Raw genomic sequence first — 22,033 nt, forward strand, 5'->3', positions numbered from 1 at the left:
AATATAAACTTACATCTCAAGTATGCACATGTAAAGACAATAGTTATAATGGAATCTAAAGTCTACACAAAACTTCAAATGAGTTTGGAAGCATGAACACCAGAAAGTCATCTGTTAGGATGCTGCATTGGATTTTCCCACTTCTTGAACACAGCATTAATGATATGTTAGGAGGAGAAGGGCTCATACATGAAAGCGGGAAAGAAAGGTGCTGGAAAAAACACTAATAGAGTTAATATAATATATATAATATATAATATAATCAATTTCACATGCTGTATAATGATGACGGTGGAGATCATGACAATTAGGGTCTGTATATTTCTATAGTCATTACTACATCAGAGTAATCCAGTATCAATATGCGTCTCACTGTTGTAACAATAATTTTCACTGCCCTTTTTACCATTAATTTCATAACAAACCTAGAGCCTGTGCCTCTGACTTTACCAAACCTTGCATACATTCATTTTGCTTGTGCCCTGGATGTGTGAAATGATTTCATTTCCTCATGCAGCCTTGATTTTGTTTTTAACAGAAATGTGGATAGCTGTGAATCAAAGCATGTCCCCCCTGTTATACATTTTTAAATAAGACCAGATTTTCAGGTCTGGGTGGGAAGGCTGGTGTTATTCACAAAAGAGTCTAAATGTAGTGTTTCTAGTAAGCGGTGCATTCAAAGTCTTTGAATTGCTCACAATTATTCGTCTGGGACACTCCTTTGTTTCTTGTGAATTGATTCATCATGCTCCAAAACCCCATTATGACTTTATTTCAAAATTCTGTGACCTCTTTTCTGTTGCAATTACCAAAAATGATTGCCTTTTGATTTTATTTTGCATGTTGACGGCAAAGACAAATTAGCATTTGAGCTTTTGTCAAAGCTTTTGACTGTAAGCAGCATGTCATCAGTATCACACACCATCAGGTTTAAATCCTCAATCTGGTCATTTCCTATTCTAATCCTGAGGGTCTGGCAAAAGAAAGACATGTGCTGTTTCTCCCATCACTTAGTACTCGCATTTCATCCATCTATCCATCCATGCCCCAAAACTCTCAGACGCTCTCTTGGCACTCACACATTATTAATTCTCAGACAGCTGTTAAATTCTCTGAAGTCTACTTGTTGTCCCACTCACGTTTTCTCCTCCAACAATTTATGTGCCGCGACCTTACCAGGCTCCCACATTTACCATGACAAAACATCAGTGAGTGACAGGAAGCCAGTCATTTCAAATGGCAGCTTGCAACACAGGAAGACATCAGCTTCAACTGTGCACACAGTGAAAGGATGAAAGCAACTGAGGCGACAAGGGAAAGCTGAGTAATGTTGAACTTTATGCAAATTTTCAACAAACCAGTCAAACAGCGCTCTTCTGTCTTACGAGAAATTAATAAACAAGAATGATTCAACTTTTGTTCTTACAGAATAAATATATGAATATGGGTGTTACATTAAACTGAATTTATTAGCAAACACACATTGAAATCCATGACAAGAACCACCACTTATCTGTGCTGTATTTACTTAAGCTTATTTAAGTATTTATTAAGGCTGTTGAAATAAATTACCTTGACATTCTTAAGTGTAGCTTTGTTAAGCACTTGCCATATTATCAGAAATGAAAAAACTGAACTGGCATTTCTATTAAATGAAAAATGAATAGGCGTTTAAACCAAAGGATAACCGCAAGCTGAAGGGCCGACAACATAATGTGACAAATAGCCAATGAAGACAATTAACAGATATAATTTCAAAATGTCACACTGTCTATTTAAGGGTCTCTCAGGATAAATCACGCATACCTCAGGAGGCTCCAATGTAACTCAAAATGATTACATACAAACACACTCTGTCTTTACCTCCTAACTCTGCCTCTCAGACATTTTCTTATTAATTTCTCTTTGTTACTCAGTCTTCACTGTTAATAAGTATGTTAACATGCACACTAGTATCACATTTATTGGTGCCCAGACAGCCATACATGCAAAGAGGGTTCATTCTCAAAATAGATATCACTATGGTATTTTAAGGGCCAGCTAAGCACCAAACTACACACCAAACATAATGTTAATAATGGACAGATCTGCAAAACCCTGGATTATGTTGAACAACAATGTTTTTTGAATGCTTATTGCAATCATTTTTTATTTATATTAATTAGTCATATAATAAATGTGCACGGACAGTGCAGTATGGTTTAGGTTTAATAAAGGTTAGTTGATGAAAAGTCCAGTGTACAGTTTTAAGGGTTAAGGTTAGCATTCTGCACTGACGGTTGAGAATAAACATAAATCTTGTCACACAAAATCATCCAATATGGACATACAGACTGGGCTGTGTTAAGATAAGGTAAATATGTCTTAGGTACTGTAATGTACTAATCCAAATAGATTTGCACTCACAACACACTGTCCTTTTCCTCTGGCTCTTGCTATATTTATTCTTTGTTAATGTTTCCTAATGAAGGCAGGTTGGACCAGTCATATACAATAGTGATGACGAGATCAACAAAGAAAATAGTCAATAAGATTATTTATGTATTTTAATGAGGAACTATGTTTTATTAAATAGTTTAAATTGCCCTAATACAACATTTTATCAATTTAATTTAGAAAACTCTCCCTGGGAGAGTGGAGAGTGGAAATCTCAGTCCAATTACATATTTATTAGCTCATATTTCTTTCAGGTATTCCCATCTTTGTGGTTGAGATGCTACATGGCGTACCTTGTTTTGGGAATTAATCAGAATCAGAATCAGAAATACTTTATTGATCCCCTGAGATAAATTACACAATTAACTCATTTAAACAATATTACTAATTTAAAGACGATATTAAAGGGAAAAAAATGTTTTCAAAAGCTTTTGGAGGACACAGAAATGCCATTAAGCCTGCTTTGACCCTTCTAGGAAAACTAGAATGACCATTGCAATAATATGTTTTATTTGTTGGGGTCACAGTGTGTTTGTGCATCCTGGCTTTCAAAAGTCTACAGGCACAGACAGTACAACAAGACTAGCTCCATTCATCATATCTGTTTGTTGCACCGACATCTTGAAGAGGGTGGACAGGTGAGACAAGACCCACCCAAAGTTCAAAACACTCGGTTTGTCACAGTCAATAATTCCAACTTCCAACCAGAGTCAATAAATAAAAGGGGTGACTGAGAGGAAGTGTTATTTCACAGTGCTTTAATCTGTGTCTAACTTGAAAATCAGTTAATAATATGATTCATCAGCCAGAGGAACGTTTCACACTGGTGCCTGCTGGTGTGCTGTCAACAGGCCAAGCTGGAACGTGGCTCTAGAACATGCAGCAATCAAAGGAGGCGCCCTTACCTCATTATGAAAATGTACCTTTAGAAAACCTCTTTTAAATCTTGATTGAAGTGTATGTGGTGACATCAAGAGAGTTAACCCTGATTTGAGGACAAGCCCCCATCACCTTGAAGGTTGATAATTAAAAAAAAAAACTGTCATCAATAGCTGTACAATTTTCATACATTTTTAGAAATTAGAAATGTGTGTTTGTGTGTTCAAAAGGAGGAAATGATAGCCTGCTTTAGAGTTCAGACGAGGTGAGTGTTAGTCATGTGACATTACACGCTGTAATTCGAACAATCCTAAAAAGAAAGCACAAGACCTTCAGTTATATTTATGTCACACACACAAAAAAAGATCAGACTGGTGTGTGTCTAGTGTTTGTGTACTGTGTGTGCATGCACAAGCGTGTATGTGTCTGTGTGTGATCCATGTTAATCACTCTCCCCATAATTACCATTTTCCTGTTAATGGATCAGACCTTTTAATCACCATTTTGCCCTGTGTCCGTGCATGTGTGTGCGTGTGTGTATGCGTGTGTGTCTGAAGGAGAGAAAGAGAGAGATGGAAAGAGAACAAGACAGAGAGAATGAGACAGCAGAGGTAATTTGGCTTAACTAGTGGGGCGATTGTAACTATGCAGACCATAAATCTTCCTCACACACAGACACATGCGCATACACAACCTATGCACGTGAATGCACGTGCGCACACACTCACACAGCATATCCTTTCCTGTTATCTCAGATAAGCAGGAAATCCTGATCAACCAATAACAGCATAGAGGGCATCTTTCACTTTCTCTCTCCTCCCATCTGTTTGCTCACTCTCTCTTCTCTCTCTGGGAATAACATAAAAAGTAAGAAAACCTCATGGTCAACCTACTCTATTCTATTCCATTCTTTTGGTCCCTTGTTTAATTAACTCTGTATGGCAATTTGAGCACTAAAAGCCACCGGATTGTCAGAGAAAGGTTGATTATTGCAGCTGGATGATTAGAAATTATGCTCGTTGAACCAACGGAACATGGTTCATTCCCCACAGCCAGAGAATTGCTTTTCAGCAACCGACCAAGTTTCATTTCATCTCTCCATGATCCACATCCTTTTTCCTCAACTGAACCAAACCAGATTTTCTTGCCTCGCACTACGTCAGTGGTAGTTGCCTCACGCTTGCCTGATGTAATTAAAGAAATCCATTTCTGACCTTAGCCAGAACTCCATCGGCAGTGGGAGCTCCTGCCTAATGTTGACTCTGCAATTCAAGCCAAAACATTTCTCCTGAGAAGACAGTGAATAGTCAGGCTGTAATTTGGCCAGTGAGAGATGCAGATTTGTAAAACAGATTGTTATGCACTCTTTGTGTTTGATAGATTTGACTATTTTTGTGTTCCTGGCCAAAACTGACCGGGCTGAATATGGCATATTAAGACCAAGATTATGATTTTATTTCATTTTAAAGCCCTTAAAAATTTAGTTATAAATATATGAAAACTCTCATGTGAAATAACCAAAACTGTTTTACCTTTGGAAGGAAATAGTGTATTCATGTAGAACCCCTTTGCATATAAACAAAGCTGATTGAGAAAATAGCTTTACAGGGCCATTAAAGTATTATGTTGCAGTTGAGTTTGTGTTAGCACTGGCATGTGGCCTGCAAATGAACTTGTTTATGGCAAATAAAAATAAATGCTGGCCTTAACATCTCATGAGGTACAGCCATGGCATCTTCTTTAGTTGTCTTATCTTTGGTGGCTGGATCTGTTCCATAAGCAGAGCTTGCTCTGTGGGTTTGTGCATCCCTCATCAAACTGTAAGCAAGGCTGGTGTGTGTAAAAAGTGTTGTTGCCTCGAAGAAGAAGAGCCACCACCAGAAGAGCCTCTCGTGTGAAGCTTTTCTTGGTTTCATGTTGGATATTCTTGATTCCAAGAATTAGTTCCAGGTGAATGTTCACATTCGCAGGAGCCAAAATGAAATCAAGAGCTCCTTCACAGTTAGTTTAGTACGACAGAGAAGCCAGATTCAATGATAAAATACAACAGCTAATCATTACAATATGGAGCCATGTTGTGTTATGACAAAATATTGTCTTTGTTCCCTGAGTTAACACACCTAATATATTGGTTGTTACCGTAGCTGGATGCAAGAACTTGAAGTTTCCGTTCATAGTATTTTGCCTTAAATATTTGGCTCTTCTTGCTAGAGCTTTCCGTTATTTTTATTATTGATATTATTTTCCGTTACTGATGTACAAAAATAAGTTGTTGTTTTTACTCAGCAGATGAGAAGCAGATTAAATGTTATCCTCCTGCAACTGAAGTTCTACTTAGATCAAGAGTATGTCAGGGACTTTTTTTGTGGCCTTACTTGTGATACAGCATCTGTCAAAACTTCAGTATCAACCTAATCTCCATTGTTTGGCCATGAGAAAATCAAACAATTCAATAGACAGTGCTCTCACATTTCTAACTTAAAATAATTGAATTGCAGGATTAAATGAACACGTCAAATGTGAATGTGAGTCTCAGAGAGATGCTATTAGGCACTATTGATTGTCTGATAAAATCATAAGGCAAGGAGAGTTTAATAGCTTATCTGAAATTAGTTTCTTTCTGGGTATTGTGTTTCTTGCAACCGGAGCTCAATGAAATGGTTCAATAACTAAAGGGAAACCACAGTGTCACTGACTGAGCCTTGGCTATTTGTGTACTACAGCGGGACAGCATCCTGTTGCTGTAAAAGGTAATTTGTTACTCTGCAATAGTATTGCTTAAGAGAATCCTTCTCAGCACCAATAACATTTTTAACACATTTGTTGAAACAAACATCATATGTTGGTATAAAACAGTATGTGCTTTCCAAAAAATGTATTCATACCAAAACTCTAACACATTTCTGCACTTTGTTTTCAATTCATGATCCCCAATATTTGATCATGTAAACATATTAGCTCATTACAGCTCATCGTTAATCGGCAAGAATGCAAAGGAATACCTTTTCATAGCTTCAGCTTAAAGACGTGAAAACTGGCTGCACATCAGTGGTAACCTAATAATAAACAATGGGTGACGTGCCATTACAGGTGTTTGTGCTGTATTTGTCTTGCTACTTTTTCATGGAGATTAGAGGATGTTGAACACAAGTAATTTGCTGTGAAAGTAGTCTAAATAAAGTGTGTAAAATACAGTTTTAATTTGTCTTACTTAACAGCCGACTGCCATTTCACAATGACTTTGGAAAAACAGAAACTTTCCACCTTGTCTTTCTCTAAAAATCATTTAAAAACCGGTCCTACCTGGTTCTGAAGTTAGCAGGGTGTGGGTGTCCATCGTACAAGGACAGGAAGTCATATTCTTCTTCTATGGCAAATGACAAGAACATAAGCTGGATTCTACTTCCTTCCTCCCCGACAATGACCCAGGTGCAGTTTGCCCCATTGGGGTAGCCATAGGGAAAGCCTGGCGATTCTATACTGCCATTTCGGCCTTTCAGTGTACCGCCACATGTGTAGATGAAACCTAAAGGAGAAAAGAGAGAACATTTCATTTATTTTGACATTAGTTTTATTTATTTATACAATGAGAAAATAAAAAGGTGGCAAACAACAGCTTCTGTGTTGGAGACACAGAAGAGGATAGAGAGACAAAAGACAGCGAAAAGGAAAGGAGTGAGAGAGAGATGAAGTTTAGAGTTTAAAGTACACAACGTACCCACAATGAGAGAATTTTTTCATCAATGTGTGTTTCTCTGTGCATGTAGTAAGCATGAGTCAGTGTGTATCTAGCAGCGTGTGCAGTGTTTGAGAGCTGGCTTAGGTTTAGTTTTGACAGACACTGAGTAATAACTGCAGGGTGTGCTCATATAAGAAACACACACACACACACACACACACACACACACACACACACACACACAGTTACACATGCATACACACTATTACTCTTTAGAGGTTGGTGAAGAAAAGAGTAGCCAGGAGGAGAGGCTTCAATTGGAGGAGTAAAATCCTCAGGTTCCACCCACGATTCTGTCATCAAAAAAATGCCCAGATTCTGTGGTATATGAAATCATTCCAAAAAATGACTTATTTAACAGAGATCTTACATTGAGTAGCCCTGTCTTGAATATATTTGGCATGTTGGCATGGGCCAGTAGGGAATGTGAATGAGATTAGATGGTGTTACTGTACAGGGAGAGAGATGGCTTGCTGAACACCTGTTCCTTCTGTCGCTGGTCACAGGAGTGGTACTATTAAAAAACACAGAAAAGGCCAGCAGGACCCTCACTGTTGTAAAATGGGCATCTCTGAGGAGAAGTGTGGAAAGGGTCATGCTGAGGTGTGTAGCCAATGATGGAGGCTAAAAATACTTCTAAAACATTCAACACTCTTTGAAAAAGTAGGGTCATTACACAGTTTTCTTCCCCCAGATTCTCGATTGTGCAGTAAAACAACCAGGATCTAAAAGTATAGCTTAAAATGTGGCTTAAAAACTGTCAACTTGTGACAGAGCACACACAGGTAACGGCACTAAAAAGTGCCAGTCTGGTATTGCAAAGCAAATTATTGCTTTACATCAATGTAGGAATAAGCCACAAGTCAGCATGAGTGATACTAAGTAGGTCATCGTGGGTCGAATATATCCTTGTTCTTTGATGCTGATGTATGACTACATATTAATAGAATATATACTGTAGCTAGCGCCAAAACTGTTGAATTAAGTATTTGTCAGACAGTCTTATAGCATATCTGTAGTTTGTGGTGCTATGAGGAACATAATCTCTTCAGCATCCTCCCCCAGGAAGAGCACAGGGCAGGTTCTGTTTCAGAGCAGCACCCCAGGAGCTGGTGGTCACATTCAGCATGGGGTGCGTGAACCCAGGCCTCCTGATGGAAGGGAAACTCAGTTGCCACTGAGCTATCGTTCCACCTGACTTAAAAGGTGAAATCAATAAACACCCAGAGCATTCTCTCTGATTCACCCGGTGTGCCTTTAAAAGATCAAAAGCTAGCTATTTCTTTGTTTCTGCTCATCAATTACTGACATGTCAAAATGCATGACAACGATAGGTCAATCAGCTTTGAACATGGCTCAGCTATTTATAACTGAAAGACAAGAGATATGCATGTACACGACAAATGCACACACTATGCAGCATCAAGCACAAGGATTGATTTCTTTATTATACTATACATACTATAAATACTACTAGATCTTAATGAGCTACTGTAGGCTTCATTATGGCTCTATGTATGTGGTAGCAGGCTGGTAGGAGGAGGAGACAAGGAAAGAGAGTATAGGAGGAGAGGAGTAGATGCAAAACTAACAACTAAATCAACTGCAACAAGCATTATGTTGACCTCTCTCTATGCATAGGAAACAAAACATGTCACAACAGTAATTCAGCTGCTTGTAGTGTATCCCAAGTGAATGTCACAGTGCTGGATATCCGAGCAATACATTATTTTCAATAGTGGAACACCTCAGAGTGTATTATCAGGCTTATACCATGGCTATGTTTAAAATGATCGTGCATTTTCTAAAGTTTGTTTCAGTTTGAGTCAGTTTAACCTTTGTCTAAGTTAGATTCACCTGTGAGTTCAGTGAGTTATTGTTGCTGTGATGATATAGCAGTGTATACTATTTTGCATACTAGGCAAAAATGGTTGATAAACTGTTGACGGGAACTATGTTTTAAGAGTCTGAATAGACAATATTAACAGACAGTAATCAGAAATAAGTATTTTCTGTGACTATGTTTAACTTGATATTATTATATTTTGGAAAAGATTGTTAATGTGGATGAGAGGAGGCGTGTGTAGAGTCTTTTTCTATCCTTTGCACTTCTTTTTACAGGCTGCTTGTACCGTTAAATTAGAAGTGAAGCTAACTCTGCTGCTGTACTTATTCTAAATCTCTACGGGTTACAGAGCCTGCTAAATGCCTAAATTGTAAAATGTAAATGTAATTGATCTCCTTGGACTTCACAGTTCACATCAGGATCATTATCTTCTCCCTTTGATCTTAATGATCCTTTTATATCAAACACACCACAGGTGTTAGATGAAAACCTTGGAGTGTCCAGGACTGAAGCAGGTCCCGAGCAATTTTTGCAATGCTCTATTGATCCCCGATGGAGAAAATCTTCACTTCTTCCGCTCCGCAGGGGAGTCAGACTGCAGAGTCAGCTTACAGAGCAGAAACCCTTGGAGCTGGTAGGGATTTAGCATCATCCTGCTCAAGGACACTACAGAAGTGAAGAAACTTGCTGTTATATTAGGCTTGATCCTGTATCTTCTAGATGGTGTTGCAAAACATCTCTGTGCGTGTTGATTTTTTTTTTGCATTTTATATTCTCTTATCCAGTGTAGCCGTGTCTTTTTTGTCTGTTTTTTTTAGCAAGACCTTTATTGGTTTTATAACATAACAGCCCTTGGGCTGAATAATGCAACACTTTTGTCTGTTCTTTAATCATACATAATAAAAATGAATTTCCACTCCTCAGTTTTATATCACTGGAAATAAAGAGAAGCTCTTTGATGCTGCAGCAGTATGCCTTTGGTATATTATTCAAAGTTTAAATGAAAGTGTTTATTGAAAATTGCTCTTACTGTATGTTTAAAGTCCTTGAACTCCGAGGCCTTAATTGATCTCCTCAGAGTGCAAGGCTCAAATCAGGATGATCATCCCCTGCCTTTCATGTTTATGAGCCTTGTTATTTACCATGGCAGCCAGGGCCACAGGGACAGCAGGGTGATCCTGCTGGATGCTTTTCCAACCAATTATCCAAGACAGAACCCCAACCAAAAGACGTGTGTGTGTCTACACATATGTGTGTATCTGTGTGTGCCTGTGTGTGTTTGTCCAACCCTCATTTAACCCAGACAATTCTAAGAACATCACAGTGACAGATATAATGACCAATGGCAGTCAGAGCTGCAATTAAAGGCCGGTATCTCTGTCCCTTCACAACCAATCAGAGCTGAGATGTTGAGGAACCGGAAGGGACGGGCAGAGCCATATGAGGACACACATATGCACGTACACACTCCTACAAAACGAACTTATATATACTACTACTGACATACGCACTCACAACATACACATCCATATCACTTTTTGCTTGTTTCAATTTGCCTACAACAAAACACAGGGCTGGAAATGCCACTGTCCGCCTTGCCTGCTTTCTTCTACAAGACACTGCAGAAAAAAGATTGTGCACAGCACAGCAAGAAAACGACTTATTGAACGGCCATTTTGGCCCAGTTCAGAAAGGGAGGATCCATGTGATTCCCAACAGGAATAACATTTTATGATCAAAGTTAAACGGGATTTACGTTCCATAAAGCTGTGGTTCACCTGAGGACAACAAATAGTCACAGTTACAAAGAAAAAGGCAGACCTATTAGAACCTCTATCCAATGTATTTCATTGTTTCTTACAATCTTTGTGATGTAACGTCCAAGATAGCACTCACATTTTTAATAATATCACTGATATTTCAAATAACGGTTCATTATAGATTACGGCTATTATGGATATAGAGTCTAAAACATTGTCCACCATGAAGACATAGAAGCTTTGACATATTATTGAGTTGTAGCCAGTTAATTCAATGCTTCAAAATGATTTTAGCAGACTAATTGAATGGGCACCTAAAAATAATGTTTTCATTTCTACTACCACCTCATTTCAGGTATATTGATGATGTAATCTTATTTTTCTATGTTTCTGATGAGGACTTGCAGGACTTTTTTGGACCAGTTGGCAATATAACCACAATATCGTACATTTGTTGGGCTTAAACATTTTTGGGAATGAGCAAGAAATCTTGGATACTTCCATCTGAAGGAAAGCCATGGATTAGAATAGAATATTGCTCAATGGCTGACAATGTTCCCTACAGCCAAATACACAGACTGACGGACGCATATGTGGCTGCAATCAAGATTTTGTAACCCGGTCTGTTGACAAGATTCAGGATTAAGCTCACAATAGAACCTTATTACTGGAGAAGAATGAATTGTTCTGCCAGGAAATAGACAGGAGCTCACACAAAGGCCCTGTTTTTGTCATGTGTTACAGGTTGAGGTTTCAAATTAAGTGTAATTAATATAAAGTGCAATTGGGACTTTATTTAGAGTGATGATGCACTGAGTGAGGTGTTAACTGAAGTCTCAGGGGTGAGTTTTAGTTATGCGCCTGCAAGTAGACTAGTTAGGGGTTACTTAACAGCTCCTAAACAGGACATGTGGCTTTCGTGACTTAAGGGAAAATGGTACGTTGTGTAGGAATATGGTGAAAAGCAACATTTTTACAAACGTTTTCACCAAAGGAAAATCTTTAATTTTGTAAATTGTAACACCAGCCATGGTATTTAGAGGCTTCAGTGCCCCTGTGAATGTTATATATAGTCAGTTAAAGTATGAGAAAGATTTGTCATTTTTTTTAACGACATGCTCCTAGTGATGAGGACATACTTTTTTAGGAGCTAGGTTTTCATTTGCTGTTCTGTTGTCCTTTGTGGTCCAAGTATTTCATGATGTCTTTTTATAGAATTATCCCTCTAGTGGTTAAAGTATGTTTTTGCATGTAATGTACTGTATTCAACCTAGACACAGGTGTGTGGCATCGGGCTATTAATTCAAGAAATGACAAAAAAAAAAAGGAGATGCTTCCAGTTCTACTTTCCCAACAAGGCCACCATAAAGCATGCATTAGCACCAACAGGCAGTTCAATCTCACACTCAGTTTTGAAATGTTAATTTCAATAAGATAAAATCAAAATCTGCACTGGCTTGACGTGTAATGTCTAAAATGATTTACTTAAAACTTAATTTTTGTCTTGTTCTCTATAAATCGTTCAACTGATACAGTGATGTTAAAGTATGAAATGCTAAAGTGTGCTTATATTACCTTTTCAACAACATGTTTTAAACTAATTGCTGACCACTCTGAATATTTCTTAGCCTGTCTTTTACATTTTTGCTCTTTTTCTACTTTCAATTAACTGGTACAGCTTAAAACCTTGTAAAGCTATCAGAAATAAACCCGCACAATTTGTAGCCTTCAGTCCAGACAGGAAAATAAGTCTGAGTCTAAATGAAGTAACATCATTAAATTGAATAGCTGGGATACAGGGTGGGGTGAATAAAGAGCGAAATAGGGACAGAAGGACAGAGATGGAGAACAGAATAAACAGAGAGAAAAGGACAGATTTCCCCTCATTCATCATTGCGTGAAGAATGAGCGGATGATTTAAAACTCATCACTCAGAGGGAGAGAGGTGAAAGAGTGTAGGAGAGAGAGAGGAAGGGAGGGAGAGAGATGGAGAAATATAGAAAGAGAGATGGGAGAGTAAGAGGAAGGGAGAGGGAAGAGAGCAGGAGGAGGAGGAGGAGGAGAGAGAAACAGGGAGAAGGAGACAGGGGTAAAAGAGAGACTTCTAATTATGCTGACTACCAGACCGAAACTGACAGCCCTTCTACACACACACACACACAAACACACGCACAAACACGCACACACGCACACACGCACACACACACACACACACACACACACACACACACACACACACACACACACAGAAGCACAGTGTCACAAGCATAGAAGAAGCATACACAGACACATATACACACACACAGAGGTTCACACAGACACACTCACAGGTGCACACAGATCAGGGCAGATTCAGAGGGATATACACACAAATCCATGCATTATGTCATAAACACACACACAGCTTATGAAACACCCTGACCACTTAAACCTTTCACAACCCTGACCTTACTAGTTAACCCTTATCATACCATACTTACTGCTGTCATCGTCAACACCTATTGTTCACCACACACACACATACAAAGCGTGGATATACTAAAATAGCATTTATGTCTCTCTGTATTTATTCAGTATGTTTTTAACCAAATCTGCGAAGACACACACTAAGTCCACTTTCATAGGTAAGCTTGGATTGAGCGGTTCTGACCAATAGAAGAGCAGGTGGGGGTTGCTCTGGTCCACAGACCAACACATGCACGTGTTGGTCATGAGGAGGAGGAGCAGTGAGAATCAGTGAATTTAGTAATATTTTGGCAAACAAAAAGACAGTTCTGTGTGCACGTTTTGATACTGTTTCTCGCCATTAAACTGTGTTATCTTTGGAATCCATGAATGTTGTTAATTCAAGATGGTTTCAGCTGCTGCCCTCCACAAAGAAGACAGCTACGAACTTTGTAGAGCCAACTTTCAAGTCTACAGGGCATGTGTGTTTAATACTAAACAGATTTTGGGTGGAGCATCACTTTAAGCAAGGCATTTCCCCCCAAAGACTTAAATAGCGATGCTAATTGGCAAACAGTGAAAGATTTGTGGTTGGACTGGGTAGCTCCCAGGTGTGAATATATGCACTGGTACTAATGAGGAACAGGGTTTAGCTGGAAAAGAGCATGCATGCTCAGCAAAACCTTCCCTGGATAAAAGAAGCTTAAAGACAAAGAAGAAAATCTGCTTCTTGAATTGAGTGGATTTAATGAACCCTGGTCTGCAATATAGGCTTGATCTCTTTCATCAAAGCGATATCTCATCTTGAATGTCTTAAATAATACACTGCAGAAAAAAAACACAAGCTTAACAAGTGGCTTATCCTGGCACTTGTCACACCATTTTCAAGACAATCCAGTTTTTCAAAAAATTTAGTCTGGGCTAGTTTCATGACTTTAAATAGCACAGCATTAAAAACTGCTACTACACGACAAGAGTCCCTGGACCTTTCTGTGTGGTGTTTGCACGGGTTTCCATTCGCAGTCCAAAAACAAGCAAGGTGCACTGGAGGCTCTGAACTGCCACTAGGTGTGAATGTGAGTGAGTGTCTGTCTCTGTTGGCCCCGAGATGTAAGCTGCCTGACATTCTCAGGATATTTTACAGCCTGCATTAGCTTTTTCAATTTCTCTGGGTCAAAAAAAATGCAGGCCCCACATCGGCCTAAATGCTGCCACTATGTTAGGGCAATAAAACGCAGGGCAGCCTGGCAATAAAGGTGGCTAAATATATACAAGCAGGTAGGTACCTACTAGCTTGTACCATGTAGCATTGCGTCCATTTTACCCTGCAAGCATCAGGAGGGAGGAGAAATGTCTGCTGCCATTAAAACTTCTTTGCATCTGTCATAATGGACTTCTGGTTTGCATTATCTTCTCAAGGGTACCTGTAACAACCCACACTATGGCCCCTTGCGTTTTTTTATGCAGCTATATGCCCTCATAGCCTGACAGACTCCAGCTCCCTCAAGCCTTTAAAGACAGTGAGTAAAACATTATCGTGAAGCAAGGGAAATAATTCAAACCCAACCAAAATGAATATATAAATGAATAAAAATCTTCCATTGCCATACAGTAAGATAATTTGACTTCACACATCCTGAAATACGCTTGATGATTCTGCGGGGGTGAAATTAATTACTAAGCTTGTCATTTTCCACCCTATGATCAATATAGCCATTTTCATGTGGGGCCGACTACTAAATGAGGTAACAGTGAAATTACCCTATTCTTCATTTGAATGGGACCCACGGTACCCCCTCAAGGTTGCTGGTCGTCCCCAGTTCCTACTTGGGGGGGCCAGCAATGTCTCTATATGACACATAGCTGTGTGGGTGTGCACATATTCTGTAATATAAAATATTGCTCTTATCCTCAGCAGTATAGTGGCATTACACTAGCCCAACTAGAGGGAAATGTACTTGAAATTCTCTTCCATCTCTCTGCCTCACTCTCTGCGTTTCCCTCTTTCTGTTTGTCCGTCTCTCTTTCATCTCTCTGCCGCTCTCTCTTCCTCTCCCTCCGTCTCTGCCTCTCTCGGGGGACCGCAGTGATACCAGATTCGCTTAAAGGGCTATTCCGTCTAATCTCACTGGCTCTCATTTATGATTAAAGAATGGCTTTCCCAGTGGAGCAAACTGACCAATCAAATCATTGCAGACAGACAAACCATCCAATCAGCATTCAGATCACAGCAGCACTCAAGCTCCAGGGGCAAAATGAGATGTGTGTGTATTTGTGCACATGCAAGTATGTGCATGGATGCGGTGTTAGTTAATTTAAATGAGCTGTCCATGTCTCTTGAAAATTATAGTATCTGTTTGAGGTGGTTTTGGAAATGAGATGGAGGAGGGGGTGGGGTGAGAAGAGTGACAGAAGGGTGGACAAACCAAAAGCAAAAGAAGGGCGACCAAATAAAGAGTGGAGTGGCGGGGGCAGACAGGGGGAGCATGAGAGAGGAAAGAGAGAGAGGAAAGGCACAAATGCAATAGAGAGAGACAGAGCAAGGGAGAGTAAGCATGTTAGAAACGTCCCATTGGTTCCTGTTGTCAGAACGCTTGTCAGCCAAGAATTAGACTGCTCCACACTGCCACTGACTGACAGTTGGCCCGCGGTCTAGACTATACCCTGGAGTAGTTGAGGCTAAATAAGGGAAATGCCTAGAGAGAGACAGAGGGAACACACCGGGCTGAAAATCAATTTATAACACTGTCAGTCAGAGGCAGAAGGGGACGATGGGATAGAGATAAAGAGAGGGAGAAAGAGAAAGAGAACAGGAGCAAGAGAGAGATGAAGGGCGGAAAAAAAGAGGAGCGCACATAAAAGGGAAAGACAAAGACAAGATTTGAGAAAACAGTAAACAAATGGGACTGATCGAGAAATGAGGACAGAAGAGACTCTTTGTTGTGTTGAGGGTATCAGAGAGGAAGAGAGGAAGTGGTGAAGAGGAGAGAGACAGACAGAAAGATACAGACAGACAGACAGACAGACAGACACATGCTACTCTGCTACGAACATCCAAGGAAGCCACTGCAGGTGGCAGAGGCTCTTCAGATAACACACCACTGTTGAGAAATAATCGGCCTACGCTAATTAAAGACCTCAAAAAATGCTGCAATCAAAACTACAAGCATCCAGAACCACCACTGCTACAAATCATGGATACATGACTGGAAACACTGGATTACTTGGACTGATCAACTGTGTCACGTTCAAGCCACTGTTCTCAGAACACACGCTGAGACTGCATAACTATACATTTAAATAATGATAGCTTAACCTGTTATCACTATTCATACAGTACTTGTGTCAGTTTGTAATCACTACTCTATTGTTTAAGAATTGCCTGGTGGGGGGATAACAATTATAATTATTATTCACCTCCTTTAAGCAAATCTAATACTGGGGTTTGTTACCACATTTTATTGCTAAATTCATTATACAACACAGCCTCCAGTGACTTGAAATGTGAGATATTAAAGAAGACATTTTAATTATCCCAACTTGTCTCTGAACACAAAGGGACGAATTTAGAATTTAATAAAAGTGTCCAAAGACGAACTGTTTCGGTGCCTCCTCACTAGAGCAAAAACAACAACCAAAGCAGTGATAAACAAGAAATTACCATCAGACTCCATTGTTGTAAAAACATAAAAAATTTACATGGAAATGTTAAGGCTGAGCAGGAAAAAATTAGATAGTGGCTCAGCATGGGAGCGTGTATGCGCCAACAGAGATTGTGTTTCGAATTGTACAAACATGCAAAAACAAACAGAATAGATATAAAATAGAGCATGTGATCCTCTGTTTTGGCTTTCATTTGTGCAGCTGTGTCAGTTTCTCATTTTTGACTCCTTTGTGATTGATACTTGATGTACATAATACATCTATGATACAGCTGTATCATTTATTCAACACTCATTCAACACTAGCAGGAAAATTAAATAAATTTAAGTATGATTTAGCCAGCGGGGTCAGCCCTTCCATTAGTCTCTAGGTGTTCGCTAAAATGCTGTTTCTGAATTGCTTGCTAGCCCCCTTTCATGTTGACAAGGTCTGCTGTCCCATTAGGCTATTGTTGTCTAGAGTTATGCTGAGGGTGGAAATTGTTGGGTGAGATGCGAGTTAAGTGCGAGCCCAGGTGTTAGTGCAGTGTCAGGGCAGTGGAAGCGTAGGTGAGTCTGATCAGTGCGGATAGAGAAAGAGTGTGAGGGAAGATGAGTCTGTGGATGCCAGGATTTACTGTTGAGCCTTGCGGGGGAGTTGTGAGTTTAATTCCTCAACAAAATAAATGTGAGGGACCTTTGTAACCCAATGGAATACACACCCTCAGTTATCTCTTTGCTCTAAAACGTCAAACCAACTTGCTGCAGTATGTGGGCACCCGTTGTAGTTTAATAGCACAAAGGATGGTTACATCACATCCTTTGTAGTGGTAAGGTAAAGGCAACACAGCTAGGACACAAAAGACCACAACAGAATGAGATATATCTATAAAATAAACAAAAAGAATACAGACTTTTGCGCTGAACTTTTCTTCATCAAAAAGATTTAACTGTCAATCAAGTCTTCTAAAGCAATTGTATACTTACATCATTTAACCTGAGAGCACCAATCTCTTTATCCGACTCAAATCTGGAGTTTTTTGTAGAGCACATGTACTCAGATTAAAAATAGAAACCATCAGTATTCCATATTGTTGGTGACTGTAGAAACATACATTTATAGCTGAAGCCATTTAAAAGACTGAAGGGCTTTTATAGCCTTCCAGAAAATTATATGTAAGTGCTATAAATTATACCACACCATTTAAATTCATTGTTACTTTCACCTTAATGCTTTTTCATTTTAAATGTGATTAGGATTTCAAAGTCAAAACTCATATCCTCAGTCGACCTGTTCCTTTAATGTGTCTACCAACTGTTCTGAGCACTGATGGTAACGACGGTATGTTTCTATATTATATGGTACTAATGGTCAAAACTCTTTAACCGCTGCCCTGCGGTACTTTGTTCTTGCGTTTTACTACTTGAAGTGTTTCAGTGATAAAGTAGTTTTCCACTGTGGTATCAACACCACTACCATTTCTTCTACTTACTTCACTATGTACTATTGCTACTACTGCAGCCGAGATAAATATTGGTACTAGCACTAGTTTTCTCTTCATAACATTCTGTTTGTGAATGACCAAAATGCATGTTTCATCTTTTTTATGTTTAATGTAATTAAGTCAACTGACCTGAGTATCCTCTCTGACCTGCTTCTCTTAGAAACCCATAGCCTTTATCAATGTTACATGTTACATTTATAATTGGTCTAATATAGTGTAGCTGTGTAGCCTACAGTACAGTTGAAACATAGTGTATGCCAAATTATTCTATATTTTTTTGGAACCTGAGCAGAGTTACAGTGCACCCTTTGTGGGTGTGTTTGTGAATCACGGATGGGGACAGTACTATAGAGTGGGGGTTTTAACTAAGCCACTGCCTATAAACAGGCCTAGAGATGTTAGTCTAAGCCAAGACTAAAAGTGTCAGTATGCTTTTGTTAAGACTGTCGAAACCCCGTCCTAATGTATGGAAAGTAGGACATTGTATTTCGTAAGAGAAGGTGAATGTTAATAAAGGTGTATTATATTTGGATATTCTATTATATTCATCTGCTAGGAAAAATTAGCACTATGCACAGCAAATTGCAGGTTGAAACATGCAAATTATGTAAAATTACAATAATTAGCCATAACATTTGTAGGGTATGTTTCTAACTGCAGCATGCTGGCTTTAATGGAGGCTGACTAAATGGCAGCGTAGAGGACCTCTGGCTTCGCACAACCACAGTGGCGTACAAGAACGGGGAGAGAAGCAGAAGGCAGCGAGGACAGGAAGCAATGGGAATAAGCAAGCACTCACTTTCACTAATACATTTAAAAAAAATCTGCTTTCTGAGAAAGTGGGTCACTGAAGGCAAGCAAAGAATACTGAGCAGAGGGCATTTTTTGTGTGAATACAAGTTTGTGTCTGTGTCAGAGCATTGCAGAGAGGGAGTGAGTGGGTGAGGGAGTGAGCGACTTCTTGGGTTTAGTCATTGTTAGAATTTGCTGTATTTACATATTTGTTGATCATTGTGCTTCGAAAAGGGGAAGAGAAGAGGAGGAGAGACAGAGAGAAATAGGAAGAAGGAACATCATTGCAGTGTTTACTGTTGATTTCATCAATCAGCTCATTCTCAAAGCATCTAATGAGCCCTCCCCTATGCACATGGATACACAGACATATGGAAAACATATCTTGTAGTTACATAAAACCCTTACTGATTGGCAGGTACACCGCATAGAGGATTAATGAGACAGAGAGAAACGTGGACACGAATTCTGTCTTAGGGGGTTACTATTGATTTGTGTCTGCTGAGTGTCATCATCTCCAATCTGACTAATGAGGTCCTACACACACAAACACACACCAAGAACAAACACAGCCTTCTCTTCCACTCCTCTTACAGGTAAGTTGCTGTAAGTCTGTTACCGTAGAAACATGGACTGAACTCCGCCCAACTACTGTACTGGAACACCAACCCTCTCCATGTTTACCTGACCTTCCTTGCTCTCTCTCTCATACATATCTTTCTATTGTGGTTTTCTGGCCCTTCATCTGCTCTTCCTCTCTCTGCTCTTCTCCATCATGTCATTTTTCTTCTTCACTGTCTCTTGTGTGAAAGAAAGTGATTTCAGGAGTAAAAAAAGATGGCATGGGGTATGTCATTTTGTCCAACAAACATTTTTTGGGATATTTCTTACATATGCTTCTGTTTTGTTTCCCATCCATCCATCATCCTCCATAGAGCTGGTATTATACATACAGCCACTGTGGGATGAGCGCACTAAGAGGGCAATTACAGGACTCACTCTCAGGATTCAAATTTCATTTCCACTTGTCTCTAGATACGGTGTATACAGAGAGGTGGAGCGGAGGAGGCAAACATGCCAGCAGGGTAAACATTTTTCCCCAATTACTGATTTCCCATTACAATTCTGATTTAATTTCTGCATTATCACTAAACCATTTTGTTTGTTCCCTACCATGGTAGCTGACTTTGCTTAGACATCTGTGAGCATTAAGTAAACCACTACCTCGCTACCATACCAGTAAACCTTTACTGTTAAACTGTATTTCCTGATAATTACTTCGAATGGATGCTTCTACATTAAGTGAGAGAACAGTTTGACCAGAACTACGTTGAAGTTATCCCAATGAACACATGCCAGCCTATCAGAGCAACAAATGACTAGACTGCAGACTCCACCACTATAGTTAAAGTTTGGTTAGATTCAAGCCACTAAACTACTTGGTTAAGGTTAGGAAAGGTCGTAATCATGGTTAAATGAAACTGACATTGACTGTTGGTAGGAAACAGGATCTTTTGTGTCACATTCTTTGTTGACCCAAACATCTACCAGACCTCCTCCATAAGATGTTTTCTGATGCTATAACATGTTGTGCTACTTCCACCTTTGCGTCTGTAAGTTAGATAGTTATAATTTGTATGGCTGCATGAGACACATCGTTTTGGGCATTTGAGCAAATGGTGAGTGCTGCCGTTGTTTCTGATGAGAACAGTGTCACATCATGACAGAGCTTCATACCGTGCATTCACAGTAAAGTGGGCCAGCTGTGGAAATGGATGTCATGGCGGGACTGCATATTCCTTGTTCTTTTTCTTTGTATTGTGGAAAATTCAAAAAATCTGTACGTTTGCCTCTCCACAAATTGGCAAATCCAAATACAGGAAGTAACGGGAGATTCAAATGTTTATAGTTCATCTATCTCTGTGCGGGTTGTATGTTGAGAACACTGACGCTGATCTATCAGAAAATGGTCACACTAATGGTTATTAACTTTAAGGATAAAGGATACAAACACACGAAAACATACGTTTCCAGCCTAACACGCACTGTATTTCTCCACTACACATTTCCTCATTAAGATATTGACAGATACGTTTCAAAGCCATAATAAACAAGGACAAAAACACATTAAGCCACTTGAACGCATACACATAAGATACATTTCATTCATTATAACAAAAAATCATTGTTTTTTTTCTTTTAGTCACTTCTCACTGAACACACACTGTTTCTCACACACACATACTTCTCTCTCTCATTATGCTGTTGAGAGACAAAGCGCTGGTTAAGAGAAAGGAGTCTCAATTAGTAGTTGAATAACCATCAGTTATATAACAATCCTACTGCTTTAAAGACTGAACGCAGTCAGAGAAAGGATTTTAATGATTGATATATCAAAATAATGTGCTTCTGTTATAATTTCCATCTTCTTCCTAAAATGTTATCTTCACATTAGAAGAGAGGAGAAGAGAAGAGGACAGATGTTCAGTCACCTAAAGAGGTTATTATCCTGAATGAATACATATATACCAGTACATACATGCACATGTAACAGTAAATGTAACCGATTAAACAGTTTTAATTCCGTACACAGTGTGTCAAAGAAGCCATTTAAAAGGCTGCAGATTGTTGTAATGTATGTTCACTAAATCATAAGGCTCATCTTGTATGAGATAACTACTTCAAGCAACACCATTTGGATTCACCCAGTCAACTCTCAACAGCAAAAGTGCATCACAAATCACTGCAAGGACTTCTTTACATGAATATTCAGTGAACACTTCCTGTCAAACTGAGGGCCTCTTAGCAGGATGAAAGGGGGGGAAAACAAACCTTTGATGTAAACTGACTTGAGGATTCAGGAAGTTAAGTCTCATTATGTAGTAGGCCAGCTCCAGTTTCATGATCCATGACGGTGTCTACGTGTGATGATGTCATTGTCATGGGACATAAAGAGACCATAAAGAATATTGTGTTAATACCTGTTATAA

General features: G+C 39.2%; 1 protein-coding gene across 1 annotated transcript in view; it reads right to left on the reverse strand.

Annotated features, from left to right (window-relative positions):
* Positions 1-22,033, reverse strand: part of LOC139298973 (CUB and sushi domain-containing protein 3-like) — a 310,941-nt gene that overhangs the window by 230,625 nt on the left and 58,283 nt on the right. Inside the window, 1 exon segment of the mRNA XM_070921804.1 lies at positions 6,619-6,841. Coding sequence (XP_070777905.1) covers positions 6,619-6,841 — 223 coding nt within the window.

Source organism: Enoplosus armatus, chromosome 16 (genome assembly GCF_043641665.1).
Source record: "Enoplosus armatus isolate fEnoArm2 chromosome 16, fEnoArm2.hap1, whole genome shotgun sequence".
Taxonomy (NCBI): Eukaryota; Metazoa; Chordata; class Actinopteri; order Centrarchiformes; family Enoplosidae; genus Enoplosus; species Enoplosus armatus.